The sequence below is a fragment of the Onychomys torridus genome, chromosome 4 (assembly GCF_903995425.1).
Source record: "Onychomys torridus chromosome 4, mOncTor1.1, whole genome shotgun sequence".
NCBI classification, from domain to species: domain Eukaryota; kingdom Metazoa; phylum Chordata; class Mammalia; order Rodentia; family Cricetidae; genus Onychomys; species Onychomys torridus.
In genome coordinates, this window is record NC_050446.1 from 86,396,454 (window position 1) to 86,411,269 (window position 14,816).

Sequence of the window (14,816 nt, forward strand, 5' to 3'; positions counted from 1 at the left end):
TTCAGAATTAACTTCACTATTTATTCAATTACAAAATACAATCAGGGAAAGGAGTCATCATTTATATATAACTCACATCCAATCCCAAACTGGTCTGCCAGGCCCTCTAGCACAAGGTAATGATGAGATTGATAAATTATTGATAGGAAATGTGCTGGAGGCCTCAGAATTTCATAAGAAACATCATGTCAATAGTAAAGGTTTAAAAAAGGATTTTTCCATAACCTGGCAACAAGCCAAGGAAATTGTAAAGAAATGTCCTACTTGTTTCTTCTATAATCAGACACCATTACCAGCAGGATGTAACCCAAAGGGTACTCAAAGGAATGAAATCTAGCAGATGGATGTGTTTCACTTTGCAGAATTTAGAAAATTGAAATATGTACACCATACTATCAATACTTATTCAGGATTTCAATGGGCAACTAACTGCTTGGAGTTCTGAAAAAGCTGATTCTGTAATCACTCATTTGCTAGAAATTATGGCCATCATGGGTATACCTGCACAAATTAAAACTGACAATGCTCCAGCATATGTCTCTATTAAAATGAAGCAGTTTTTTGCTTATTATAATATAAAGCATATTACAGGTATACCACATAATCCTACAGGCCAAGCAGTTATAGAAAGATCCAACAGAACTCTAAAGGACATGATAAATAAACAGAAAGGGGTAACAAAAACCCCCAGAAATAGACTGCACAATGCTCTATTAACTTTGAATTTTCTCAATGCTAATGAGAAAGGAACAACAGCTGCAGAGAGACATTGGTTAATAGGGAAAACAACAGAATTAAATCAGCCTATATACTTCAAGGATGTGCTGACCTCAGAATGGAAACCAGGGTATGTGTTACATTGGGGATGAGGTTTTGCTTTTGTTCTGCAGGAGAAGATAAGCTGTGGGTAACATCAAAACTAATAAAGGTTCGATTTGAACAAGAGAGACCTCTTAATTAGAAAAGGTGATAGTTCATCAACCAACATGACCATCCAGTTTAAACTCACTTATACCATTAATACATGCCTTTTCATTTATTCAGATGTAACTTGCCAAAAGGGGACCTCCCCAAAATTAGTCTTGGGGAAGGGTTTTTGTTTTTGTCTTTTAGGATAATGAAGGCTGAAGAACACTGGACAAATGAGACAACTGAAGAAAAAGGACAAATCATCTGTCCCAGGAAAAAGAGTAAAATGGCCTATTGGTATATCATCTACAAAATTTCATAAATCTTTCTAAATGTTTGTTTCTGCTCTTCTCTAAAAAATTAATACTCTTAGTCTCCTTGTAATCCCAGTTCAATTAAAGCTTCAAGCTGATTTTGGAGTTGGAGAATGGCTCCCTCCTCCTTTAAACACAAGCATGTTGTTAAAAGGAAAATGAAAACTCCCTGTATCATACCAGAAGAAAGAGCCATCTTCTGACATGGGACAGGAGAAAAACCAAATTAATTAAGGGACTATTCTATTACTAACCTCAATTCTTTGATTCTATTCTGATTCTTTAAACTTTTCTTAAATTATGAATTTTATATCAAAATGTACAAGATATATATATATATATATATATTTTAAACTTTGTTAAGATAATAATGGTCATATAGAGTACTAATTAATTCTAGAGAAAAGGCTTCAAGTAGCTGCCTATACATGTCTTTGTGTTCGAGTCTCTTTTCAGTTTTCTGCAGGAAATCACAGCCAGGCCTAACTTCAACTGAAATCTCCAGGAAGAAGATGGGGCTCCGCAACCACAATTCCACGTGGAAAATAATATCACTAAGCTGACAAACATCATCTACAGATCAGCTTTGGACTACAAAGTGCTTAGAACAATTCTGAGATGGCTAGCTGAGATGATCCAGTTTCAAAGACTACTTGAATAAGGACTTAAGATAAATCCTGAACTTTGGCATTATGGATAACAAAGAATATAGTTACCTTTCCTAGAATTTGTCAATTAACCCAAATTTTTTCTTTTCAGAATAAAGATAATTTCGCCCATACCCAGCAGGAAGCAATTTTAAGAATTCAACGCCCACATTCCCAAAGGAGTGGGGTGGGGTGGGTGGTTTTTTTGGTCTTTTTATGAGTATTGGGTCTGGGATAGTTTTCATTGTTTAGGAGGGTTGGTTACAAGTTGTTGTTCCAAGGGTTAGGAAAAGGGCTAGGCAAAAGGTGCTTGTTAAAAAAAAGAAAAAAAGAAAAAGACAATTACTAGTTTTAAATACTTTACATTCAATTGGATTGTTTTATATTGTATACAAATTATTATTGAGATTGTTCGTATAAATTATACACGTATTTCTAATCTTGCTCGAGATATTGTATTTATACCATTCATTTAACAATGTAATGCAATTTGCTAATCCTTGAATGTTAGTGTTACCAACTATTAGGATATATAGAAATGAAAATTAGTGGTTAGACATTACAATTGAACTTGTAGTCATATTAGGTGTGTTTTCAAGATCAAACAGATATATTTTAGATAGATAGGTCATCTTCAAACCCTTCAGAGATCTACAGAATATGGCATTTAAAATGTTTTAATAACTTAAGAATTTTTCTTTTTTGCTATGACTATGAGACATGACAGCTCCTGGCAGTACCAATCTACTTCAGAGAAAATATGGGCATTGAAGAAACTACATATGGAGTTAACTTTCATTGTGGCAAAAGTTAGCCACTGGACAACAAAGTATCCTCTAATCAACTGCTGACAAACAGGACAGACAGGACATTAAACCAAGGACTACCAATTCTTACCAAAACAAGTGTGGTTATGGCTTTAACAAAAGGCATCTTCTGAAGCCAGGACAATATGGCGCCATCCCTGAAGTGAGTGACCTTTGCAATCTGTAAAAGGTACCGTGCCCTTTTCTTCGAAGGCAGCTGAACAGGGAGTGGGCCAATGGCTTCTGATGTGCAATGGAACAGCAGATGAAACAGTTATTCTGGAAGAATAACTAAGCTCACCCCTCTCAATAGTAGACTGGCGTTTAATAGAGGGATGTGGAGAAGAACAGGATGCCAAGATGAAGCCACATATACACAGCCAAGAAAAATGGACAGCTGAATTGAAAAGACATCAATAATTTCCAGAATTTAAAATCCTGAATCATGACATGACACTAATGGAATTCAGGTGTTTCTGGTACATGGACTGCTCTCACCAAATGTGAGGGCAAACTGTTGACCTTATATACATCCTAGTTCACAAAAGAGTCTGTCAGATACACAAAGCCTATAGGCTGAAGATGATGCCCCAACACTTGGAGAAACCTCAGGTGACTGTCCAGGCAGCTGGCTGTTTCTATCAACTCACATTTTTTTTTTGGAAGCTGCTTGCATGCACTTCTTGTTTTTATTTTTTATTAGGTAGCATTATTTCCTTCTTGGGTCTCTGAGGGAGTTGAAGATCAGTTAGTTATAGTTATAATTATCTTTGTTAAGGATTTCAGAAAAACTCACTAAGAGCTGTAAGTGTATAAATTTGAAAGACGTTATAAGATAGTTCCATTAGCAATATAAGTTAGGATAAAAGGTGAATCAGGTACATTCTGGACTTACCAAAATAGGATAGATAATGGAATTATTTTCTCTGAATTTGTCAAATACAAATGGACTAGACATTGTTTAGGTATTTATTGTTTGTATATATGGTATATATAGTTATTATACTTTTGTATATAGTTTTTCTTATATTAGTTATAACTTTTTCCTTTTCTTTCTTTTTATAAAAATAGAAAAGGGGAAATATAGTGATATTTTATTTGTATTGAAATGTGAATTTATTTGAATGTCAATAAAGTTGCCTTGAGATCAGAGCAAGCCAGAGCAGAAGCTGAGCAGTAGTGGGGCATGCCTTTAATCCCAGCACTTGGGAGGCAGAGCTAGAAGAGTCTCTGTGTGTTCAAGGACACAGCCAGCATGGCAGACACTCGCCTTTAATCTCAATACCAACCATAGAAGACCTGGTGGTCTGTACAAACAGGCAGTGACGAGGAGGTCATGCGGCTGGGTTTACAACCAATGAGAAAACAGAACAGAAAGTCTTTAAATAGACAGGACGCACAGAAGTAGGTCTCTGGTGGAGAGGAAGAACAGCAGAAGCAGTGAAGGGTAAGGTTTTCCGCTCTTGCTCTGACCTCATGGTTTTTAACTCTGCAATCGGTTCTGTGTTTCTTATTTAACAAGCTGGTTACATCTACAGGGGTTACTCTAACTAAGCATGTGAAGGACCTATATGACAAGAACTTTAAGTCCCCGAAAAAAGAAATTGAAGAAGATGTCAGAAAATGGAAAGATCTCCCATGCTCATGGATAGGCAGGATTAACATAGTAAAAATGGTGATCTTACCAAAAGCAATCTACAGATTCAACACAATCCCAACAAATTACCAACACAATTCTTCACAGATCTGGAAAGAATAATACTCAACTTCATATGGAAAAACAAAAAACTCAGGATAGCCAAAAGAATCCTGTACAATAAAACAACCTCTGGAGGTATCACAATCCCCAACCTCAAGATCTACTATAGAGCTACCATAATAAAAACAGCTTGGTACTGGCATAAAAACTGACATGTGAAACAATGGAATCAAATTGAAGACCCTGACATTAACCCGCAAACCTATGAACATATAATTTTTGACAAAGAAACCAAAAATGTACAATGGAAAAAAACAAGCAACTTCAACAAATAGTGCTGGCATAACTGGATGTCAATGTGTAGAAGGCTGCAAATAGATCCATATCTGTCACCATGCACAAAACTGATGTCCAAGTGGATCAAAGACCTCAACATAAATCCAGTTACTCTGAACCTGATAGAAGAGAAAGTAGGAAGTACTCTTGAACACATTGGCCCTGGGGATGACTTCCTAAATATTACACCAGTAGAACAGACACTGAGAGAAACAATCAACCAATGGGACCTGTTGAAACTGAGAAGCTTTTGTAGAGCACAGGACACGATCAACAAGACAAAGCGACAGCCTACAGAATGGGAAAAGGTCTTCACCAACCCCACATCTGACAGAGGGCTGATATCCAGAATATATAGAGAACTCAAGAAAGTAGACATCAAGATGCCCAACAGTCCAATTAAGAAATGGGCTATAGAACTAAACAGAGAATTCTCAACAGAGGAAGTTCAAATGGCTGAAAGACATTTAAGAAATTGTTCAACATCCCTAATTATCCAGGAAATGCAAACCAAAATGACTCTGAGATACCACCTTCCACCTGTCAGAATGGCTATGATCAAAAACACAGAAGACCGCTTATGCTGGAGAGGATGTGGAGCAAGGGGAACTCTCCTCCACTGCTGGTGGGAATGCAAGCTTGTATAGCCACTTTGGAAATCAATATGGCACTTCCTTAGAAAATTGGGAATCCATCTCCCCCAAGCCCCAGCTGTACCACTCTTGGGCATATACCCAAGGAATGCTCAATCATACCACCAGGGCATTTGCTCAACTATGTTCATATCAGCATTGTTTGTAATAGCCAGAACCTGGAAACAACCTAGATGCCCTTCAACTGAAGAATGGATAAAGAAAATATAGTACATATAAACAATGGAGTACTACTCAGCAGAGAAAAACAATGACATCATGAGGTTTGGGTGCAAATGCATGGATCTAGAAAAAAATCATCCTGAGTGAGATAATGCAGACTCAGAAGGACAAACATGGTATGTACTCACTCATAGGAGGATACTAGATGTAAAACAACGATGACTAGAGTCCTACACAACTCCAGGGAGGCTACCTAGAAAATGGGACCCTAGGAAAGACCCAGGGATCACACAATGACAGAGAAAAGGATGAGATCTGCATAAACAACCTGGTTGATAATGGGAGTAATTCAGGGCAAGATTTGAGGGAAAGAAAGCTTAGGGGAGCAGGAGATCCCAGCTGAATCAAAAACAGAAAGGGAGAACAAGGAATAACACACCAAGATAAATGAAGACCACATGAGAACAGGAATAGGCAGAGTGCTTGAGAGGTACCCAGAAATCCACAATGATATATCCTCTGTAGACTGCTGGCAATGTTTGAGAGAAACCTGATCTGACCTAGTCTGGCAATCAGATGACTAAACACCCTAACAGTCGTGCAGGAACTCTCATTCAATAACTGATGGAGTTGGATGCAGAGATCCTCAGCCAGGCCCCAGGTGGAGCACCAGGTATCCAACTGTCAAGAAAGAGGAGGGACTGTAAGAGCGTGAATTGTTGAATCCAAGATTGCAAAATGCACAGGGACAAATAGCCAATCGAATGGAAGCATATGAATTATGAATCTATGGTTGTGGAGCCCCCAGCTAGATCAGGCCCTCTGGACAAGTGAGACAATTGGATAGCTTTAACTGTTTGGGAGGCATCCAGGCTGTGGGACCAGGACCTGTCCTTAGTGCATGAGCTGGCTGTTTGGAACCTTGGGCTTACACAGGGACACATGCTCAGCCTGGAAGGAGGGGACTGGACCTGCCTGTACTGAATCCACCTGGTTTATATGAGACCCAGGGGAGTCTTGGTCCTGGAGGACATGGCAATGGAGGGGAGGGGCTGGGGCAAAGGTGGGGGTGGGATTGGGAGGGGGGGACAGGGGATCACATGGCTGATGTGTAAAATTAAAACACATAATAATAATAATAATAATAAGAAGAAGAAGAAGAAGAAGAAGAAGAAGAAGAAGAAGAAGAAGAAGAAATAATAATAAATAATATTCAGAAAACATATATTCCTTGAATCTATGGGAGTTGTGTCTAGTTGAGAAGGAACACTTAATGAATTATTATATTTAATTTAGTGTAAGCACCAAGGAGACACAATGTTCTTTTAGAAAAAATACATTTAAGTCCATTTGAAGGTCCACTTTGGTTACTCAGTAGCATGAATAGTATAATCTACTATTGAATGGGAGATATTTCACATATTTCAAATAATCATTTTAAGGTATAACATTATTATTTATTGATTTTTGGGGGGAATTTCACATCATACACCCCAATCACACTCACTTCCCAGTCCCTCCATATCCACCCGTCAACTCGGCAGCATTCCCCTAAAAGAATATTAATTAAAAACAAAACAGATAAAAAAAAAAAGCCACCCCACTCTTCCATCTTTCTTGTCTCATTAATAGCTCTTCATTAACCCTAATGGCATTGGGAGCTATGGTGTGTAACACAGTATACCCTTTTGTCCAATCAACCCCATCCACAAATGTTCATTGCAGTGAGACATTAGTCTGGTTGAAGGACTCTCCCTCTGGTACACCATCATCACTGGACCCTCATTGAAATTCCTCTTGTTGCCCCGAGTCATGGGGAACCTGTGGCTATTGTTCTACATGTGTTCCAGCAGGTTATAAATGAAGTAGATGTTAGGGTAGGCCAACTCAATGCCCAGGATGTGGGTCTGGATGCTGGCTAAGCTGGTCAGTCCATGCTGCTGGGACCACCTCCTTCAGGTGAAGGGCAGAGCCAGTTCTCCTAGCCCCATGCCATTGGGGCTAACTCTCCCATGGTCACGCTGTTGTTCCAAGTGTTGGCCAGCTCTCCCGAGGGGATGGGGTCAGCTCAGCATGGCCCTTGGATTTCAATAAGCATGGTTCCTATGACTCCCTGTGGTAACATGGTCCATGGACATCAATACAGACTCCATCTGCAGTAGGACTATGGATTCAGACATGGCTCTCTCTAGTTAGCAGCTCTGGCCCAGATGCTACCAGGGCTCTGGTGGCAGCACAGGTCACCCAGATCAGTATGGCTCTGAGGGCTGCATGACACTCAGACACCGACATGATCACAGATGGCTGACCAGACCCTGGGCATCCACACAACCCTCAGTGATAATAGGATATATGGACATCAATGAAGATCATGGCTGCTGTAGGGCCACAAACCCACATATGACGCCTGGCACTAGCCTGGACCCAGAGGCCTACATGACCCCATGTGGCAGCACAGGTCACCCAAATTCGCATGGCATTGTTGGCAGCATGTTCCTCAGACACCAACATGGTCACAAGTTGCAGCTTAAACTTTGGGAATCCATGTGGTCCTTGGTTACAACATTGCCCATGGACATCAACACAGACCCCGCCTGTGGTAGGACCATATCCTCAGCAGCAGAGTTTTGGACTTTTATTATGTTTAAACTATAATGTAAAATTCATTTTTAAATTTATACAATAGATTAGTAAACTATCTCTGGAATAAATTGCAGGTGGCTGAGCCATGGCATTAATTATGTTTTCTGAAATGAAAGCCTATCTTGTGCCTTCTGTTTTGTTTATTCTCTAATGAGAAGTTGACCTACAACATCATGTGATATATTATTTTTTCAAAGTCAAACACAATGCTTTCTATGACAGAATGGCTATCTTCAGAGGTTTAAAATTTCTGCTCTTGAGCTAACCTCTCCAAGGCAGTGATTCTCACATATACATCATATTTTATGGACAGGTACAAAGCTATGTACTTTGAATGTGAAATCAGGCACTGAACTGTTGTTTTTCTTACTGAAGGCCATTGATAAATAAATAACCTGTGTGTGGCGTACCTTCTTATTATTGTTCTCCAAGGAGGTCCTAGAAGCCCCCAAACAGTACACCTTGATTGTACCATATAGAGAAATCAGACTGGAATTAGGCTAAGTTAGCTTTCATAGTGCCAGATGGTTCTGTGCGGACTGCTGGGAGACTAAAGTCTTCAACAGTCTTATGCAGCGGTGAACTCAAAGAGCTGCAATATTGGTCTGCCATGTAACATGTGTCCCCTTGTGCAAGAGTGGCTTGGAGCCAATGAGGGAATTCATAGTGTATGCTGTTCTGCTGTCCACTTTCTATAAGAACAGTGTGTTTGATTTTCTTTATACACAATTGGAGCATTCTTTTCAGTGGCTTTAAGGCATTGGGCATTTTTGGGTATAGTATAATTTCTAAATTTAATGTAAATTGATTATTGCTTTTAGTTGTTTTAATTCCTAATGTTATTCATTAGAATGAAGCTTTGTACAGCCAAAACTATGTAGAAATCCATAATTATTTAGTATATTCAAAAGAAGTCATCATGAGTATATTTAGCTATTTTTAAAATTAATTGAAATATTTATAAATACCACAAAAGACCACAATGATACAAACATTCCAATTTTGTTTCCTTTTTTATTTCTGGTATTGTATAATGGGATATGAAATCCTTTTGTTACACTGGACAAATCAAGTAGTCCTCTAGGGAAAGAGTCCCTGAACTACAAGCATTTTAAAACTGTCTTGGTCATTGCCCACTTGAGGTATGTATAATTAGTTTTATATATTCTTGTGCTGGAATATCATAGGTACTTTGTGTTGGAGAACACAGGGAAATTGGAATCCATGAAGACTGCATTCATTTTATGCAGGTAAATGATGGCTATAAGGACATTCATCAATAAGAATAGTGCTCTATTTACAGATGTGATTCAGCTGTTGGAAATGCTATGTATTTGAGTCATATGTTAAATTGATTGATTGAGCCTAAAGCAAAATTGATAGCATTTAGGAAAATCATTAGCTAGGCATAGGAAAATACTTGTAAAAGTTTATTGACATACTAGAGCCATTACTGATTTTTACTTTGAGCTGGAGCCATGTTGTTACCTGGGGAAATTTAAAAGGCATTAGAAAACATAAAATAGCTTTATGATATTTTCTATGTAGCATAGCTTATACTTAATCAGTCCATTCTCTGACAATGCATACATTGACCTTAACCTCTTCTACTTGATAAATCATCAAGTATTTATTGACACAAAACCAAAAGCATAAAGGTTACATTTTTTCTATCCACCAGCTTCAAAGAGCTGGGCATACACTGATCATCTCCAAAACAGATACTATTTATTGGCAGTCTTCCAGTGTGAAGAGGCATAGATACCTGACCGAAAATATAATTTGACATGAACACCAAATAATCCACTGCTGAAAACATATTTTCCAATGTAATTTCATTTTTAGATATGACATGGATAATTTCAAAACAAAAAAATACCCAGAGCTACCTGGAATTGTATTTATTTTTCCAGATTTCTTCTACCATTTATAGGTAATGTTTGTATTAGTTTTATTTCTGAACTATAAGTAGAATAGATAAGGGTATAGAATTTTGATGAGTAGTAATTTTTATGGGTAATATAAAGTGAGAAAGAGAATCAGAATAACATTAAAAGGATTGTAAAAGACATTTTGGGCATATTGGTGCCCAGCTTGGTAGATGGAGGCAGGAGGATTGCCTGAATTTAAGCCAATCTGGGATACACAAAAGGACATTGTTTCAAAAACAGAAACTAAACATTTAGTTTATTGAGTTCAGTAAATTTAAGATACAAAATCGTTGTGTTTTATTTATGTATGTATTTATTTGAAATGGAAATAATCATTTAAATTTTCCATACTAATAATTAAATAAAGAGATGTTCCTACAAATTTGAGAAGTAAAACTATGAAATTTTTCATTTGATTGTGTGAGTGAGCTTACTATAATTTCGAATTGAGAAAGAAACACAGAAGGATGATGGTTTACATGAACTGTGCTCAGTAGAGCCTTTGAACTTGATGAACTAGGAACCTCAATACCAATATTGTCCATCAATAAGGAATGAATGTCTTGGGATATGTTTTCCTTGATACATTAGTTCTGTGTAGACTAAGGAAAAACGGTAAGTAGCACACTAGGCAAAGACATATGGTGGTATTTCTCATCATGGATATTTCATTAGTAATGAGTAAAGAATGTACTTATGAAACAGCACTTTCAAGTACAGCTAATGTGTAAGTGAAGACAATTCCAAATACAATCTCTTAGGAGTTTTCTCTGAGGGTATTTTTGGCTTTCAAGTGAGTGAATATCTTGTCCTTTGTCCTTGTATACAGATCTAGAAACTTTTAAAATGTTTGTATTTCATATATATATTTATTACTTGAAAAGATTCTTCTCTCATACAATGCATCCCAACTACAGTTTTCCCCCTCTGCCCCTCCTAGTTCCCCCTACCTTCCCTCTTCTCTAGATCTGCTCCCTCTTTATTTTCTCTTCAGAAAAGAAGAGGTCTCCAAAAGATGAAAGACAAAACAGGACAAAACATGATACAATAAGAGAAGGCAAAAGCCCCCATATCAAGGCTGGACAAGGCAACCAAATAGGAGTAAATGAGTTTAAAGAGGAGGCAAAAGAGTCAGAGACACACCCACTCACTCTTAGGAGTCCCACAAAAACACCAAGCTCACAGGGTAACATGTATGCAGAGGACCTTGTGCAGACCCATGCAGGTCCCGTGCTTACTGTTTCAGTCTCTGGGGGCCCATGTTAGCCCTACTGAGTTGATTCGTGACCGTGTTATCCTGGGGTCCTCCATTCCCCCTGACTCCTACAGTCTTTTTCCCCCTTCATCGGTGGAGGTCCCCAATTTTTGAGGGGAGGGACCAGATGGAGACCTCCAATTAACACATCCTTTCTGCATAGTGTCTGGCTGTTTTTTCTCTGCCTCCACTCCAATCTGCTGCCAGAGGAAGCCTCTCTGATGATGACTGGACAAGGCACTGATCTATGAGTATAGTAGAATATCACTAGAACCATTTCATTGATTTCTTTTTCTAGTTGGGTTTGGTTCTACCCTAAGTCTCTGGCCTATCCAATTGCCTGTTCCTGGCCATCTAGGCAGTGTACGGCATGGGCTCCCTCTCGTGTTCTTGGCCTCAAGTTAAACAGATCTAGAAACTGTATATGACTTTCTCTGTCCTAAGAATTTAGCGGTTGACACTGTTGACTTTTAATTCTAATCTTCCAAATTTACCATATATGATATCTTCTGGTGTTTTACTGCAGTTATAACTCGCTCCTCTCTGATCACAAGTCACCATACTCGGTTGAACCGAGTTCTTCCTAGATGAGGGGTTTGCAAATAAAAGGTAGGTAAATTCACAGCTGATAAATTGAGAATATCTTCCAAGAGTTTTAGAACTTCAAACCCCCAAATACCATAATAATTGTTGTTTTATACACGAATTCCAAAAAAATAAAAGGGAGAATGGATTTCTGAAACCTATCACTATGAGTAATGAACATATGCCAAAAATACTTATATATAACATACCCAAAGTTACTGCACTTTTATTGCTATAATTATATGGTTCCTGAAGGGTAGCTCTGAAAATCAATGCTTATCATTCCTCAAAAATTATCCATTATTTTATTAAAGGGGCCTGTTTTTCCCCCTATAATTGCACAAATGCTATTTAATTTTCTTAGTATGTTTTTAGATTTTCCCTTTAATCTCAGTCATTTCTTTTTCTCCAAATCTTTACTTTTTTTTTCATTTTCTTTGATAAGAAATTTTCTACTCACTCTACATACCACCCACAGATCCCCCTCCTCCCTCCTCCCTCCTCCCTCCTCCCTCCTCCCACCCTCCAGCCCTCTCTCCCTAGCCACCCCATATCCCCACATCCCCCAAATCGAGGTCTCCCGTGGGGAGTCAGCAGAGCCCGGCACACTGATCCTAGGCAGGTCCAAGTCCCTCCCCACTGCACCAAGGCTGTGCAAGGTGTAACACCACAGGCACCGGATTCCAGAAGTCTGCCCATGTACCAGGGAGGGATCCCCATACCCCTGCCTGGTGCCCCCCAAACAGTTTGAGCCAAACAACCATTTCTGTATCCAGAGGGCTTAGACAAGTCCCATGGGGGCTTGACAGCCACCAGTCCACAGTTCATGGGCTTCCACTAGTGTGGCCATCATGTCTGCGGGTTTTCTTATCATGATCTTGCCATCCCTCGCCTGCAGAATCCTAGAATTATGCAGATTGTTATAAAACAGAATTCCCTTCTTTTAAAAAGCTGAAGAATATTCTGTTGTGTCTGTGTGTTAGTGTGTGTTTGTATACTATCCACTCAACTGCCAATGAGCATTTAGATTTTTCTATATTGACCATTGTAAGTAATGCTGCAAGGATAATGGGAAGAAATTATTTGCATATGATGGTGGAATTTCCTCAGACTGTAACGAATTGTGCAAAAAGGATTCTTGTTCAATCATGTGATAGTTCTAATTTAATCCTTCCTTCCTTTCCTCTACCACCTCTCCCTCTTTCCCTCCGTCTCCCTATATACTTTCCTCCCTTTCTTCTTTCTTTTTTTCCCAAAACCATGGTCAATGCCTTAGTAAGAGAGTGCTTTATTCCTGAGCTACATAAAACCATATTTTGAAATTTTGAGATGTATTGTAATTTTCTTTTGTAATGTTGCACTACTTTATATGTATCAACAATTCAAAGATAGATGTATTTTTCACATCCATTCTGAAGTTTTGTGATCTTTGTTAAGGCCTCTTTTAACAACTATGAAGTGATATTTCACTTTTATTTTAAAGTTCACTCCTTGATATTACGTGGTTTTCATTTTTTCATATGTTTGTCTTTAGTATGATTTTAATGTTAGATTACAAACAGACTTCCATAATTTTTATTAATATACTCTATTAGTACAATTTACAGTTTTCCCATTTCCTCCTCCAGGTAGCACTGATGTTCATGCTTATGGAAGGAGCAAATCACTCTGTGGTGTCAGAGTTTGTATTTCTTGGACTCACCAACTCCTGGGACATTCAGCCTCTTGTCTTTGTGCTCTCCTCTATGTTTTATGTGGCAAGCATAATGGGAAACTCCCTCATCATTTTTACCGTAGCTTCAGACCCTCAGTTACACTCTGCAATGTACTTTCTGTTGGCCAACCTCTCCTTCATTGACTTAGGTGCTTCCACTGTCATTTCTCCTAAGATGATGTATGATCTGTTCAGAAAGCGTAAAGTCATCTCCTTTAGAGGTTGTGTCATTCAGATCTTCTCCATCCATGTCATTGGTGGTGTCGAAATGGTTTTACTCATAGCTATGGCCTTTGATAGATTTGTAGCCATATGTAAACCTCTCCATTACCTGACCATTATGAGCCCAAGAATGTGTCTTTCCTTTGTAGTGACTGCCTGGTTAGTTGGCCTTACACACTCTCTTCTTCAATTGGCTTTTGTAGTCAATTTACCTTTCTGTGGACCAAATGTGTTGGATAGCTTCTACTGTGACCTTCCCCGGTTCATCAAACTTGCATGCATAGACACCCGTAAACTAGAGTTCATGGTCACAGCCAACAGTGGGTTCATCTCTGTGGGCTCCTTTATCATATTGATCGTTTCCTATATTGTCATCATAGTCACGGTACAAAAACACTCTTCAAGTGGTTCTTCTAAAGCCCTGTCCACACTTTCAGCTCACATCTCTGTGGTGGTCTTATTCTTTGGTCCTTTGATATTTGTCTACACATGGCCATCTTCCACCATACACCTGGATAAGGTTCTGGCCTTTTTTGATGCGGTTTTCACTCCCTTTCTGAATTCAGTGATCTACACATTCAGGAATCAGGAAATGAAGACAGCAATGAAGAGAGTATTCAGACAGCTCCTGAGTTACAGAAAGATCTCCTAAGTCCCGTTGTTGTGAACATAGAAGGGTCTTTTGAACTAATCTCAGTGAAAATCTGCCTGTCTACATTGTTTGTATCCACCAATATTTAGTCGATTTTCTTCTACTTAGGAAGGTGAGACAATCCCTTCTGAAAACAGAAGGAATTACAAATATTTACAAAGTGAAGATTATAATAATCACAAGTCTCAATTCCCAAGGAATATTTTTGATATAAATCCTTAGACACAAAGAAGCTGGAAGCCTATACTAAGAAATTTAGAACAGAGACAATAAGATTTTTTAAAATCA

The 14,816-nt window shown here is 38.5% G+C and overlaps 2 protein-coding genes across 2 annotated transcripts in view; both read left to right on the forward strand.

The window, feature by feature from the left end:
• Positions 1–3,410, forward strand: part of LOC118582611 (olfactory receptor 4F3/4F16/4F29-like) — a gene marked incomplete at its 3' end in the record, with an annotated part of 6,275 nt that extends 2,865 nt beyond the window's left edge. Inside the window, 1 exon segment of the mRNA XM_036185611.1 lies at positions 3,388–3,410. Coding sequence (XP_036041504.1) covers positions 3,388–3,410 — 23 coding nt within the window.
• A 10,173-nt stretch (positions 3,411–13,583) lies between these two features.
• LOC118582718 (olfactory receptor 4F3/4F16/4F29-like) lies at positions 13,584–14,528 on the forward strand. Its single transcript, XM_036185795.1, has one exon. The coding sequence runs from the start codon at positions 13,584–13,586 to the stop codon at positions 14,526–14,528; it is 945 nt and encodes a 314-aa protein (XP_036041688.1).
• Positions 14,529–14,816: the final 288 nt, after the last annotated feature.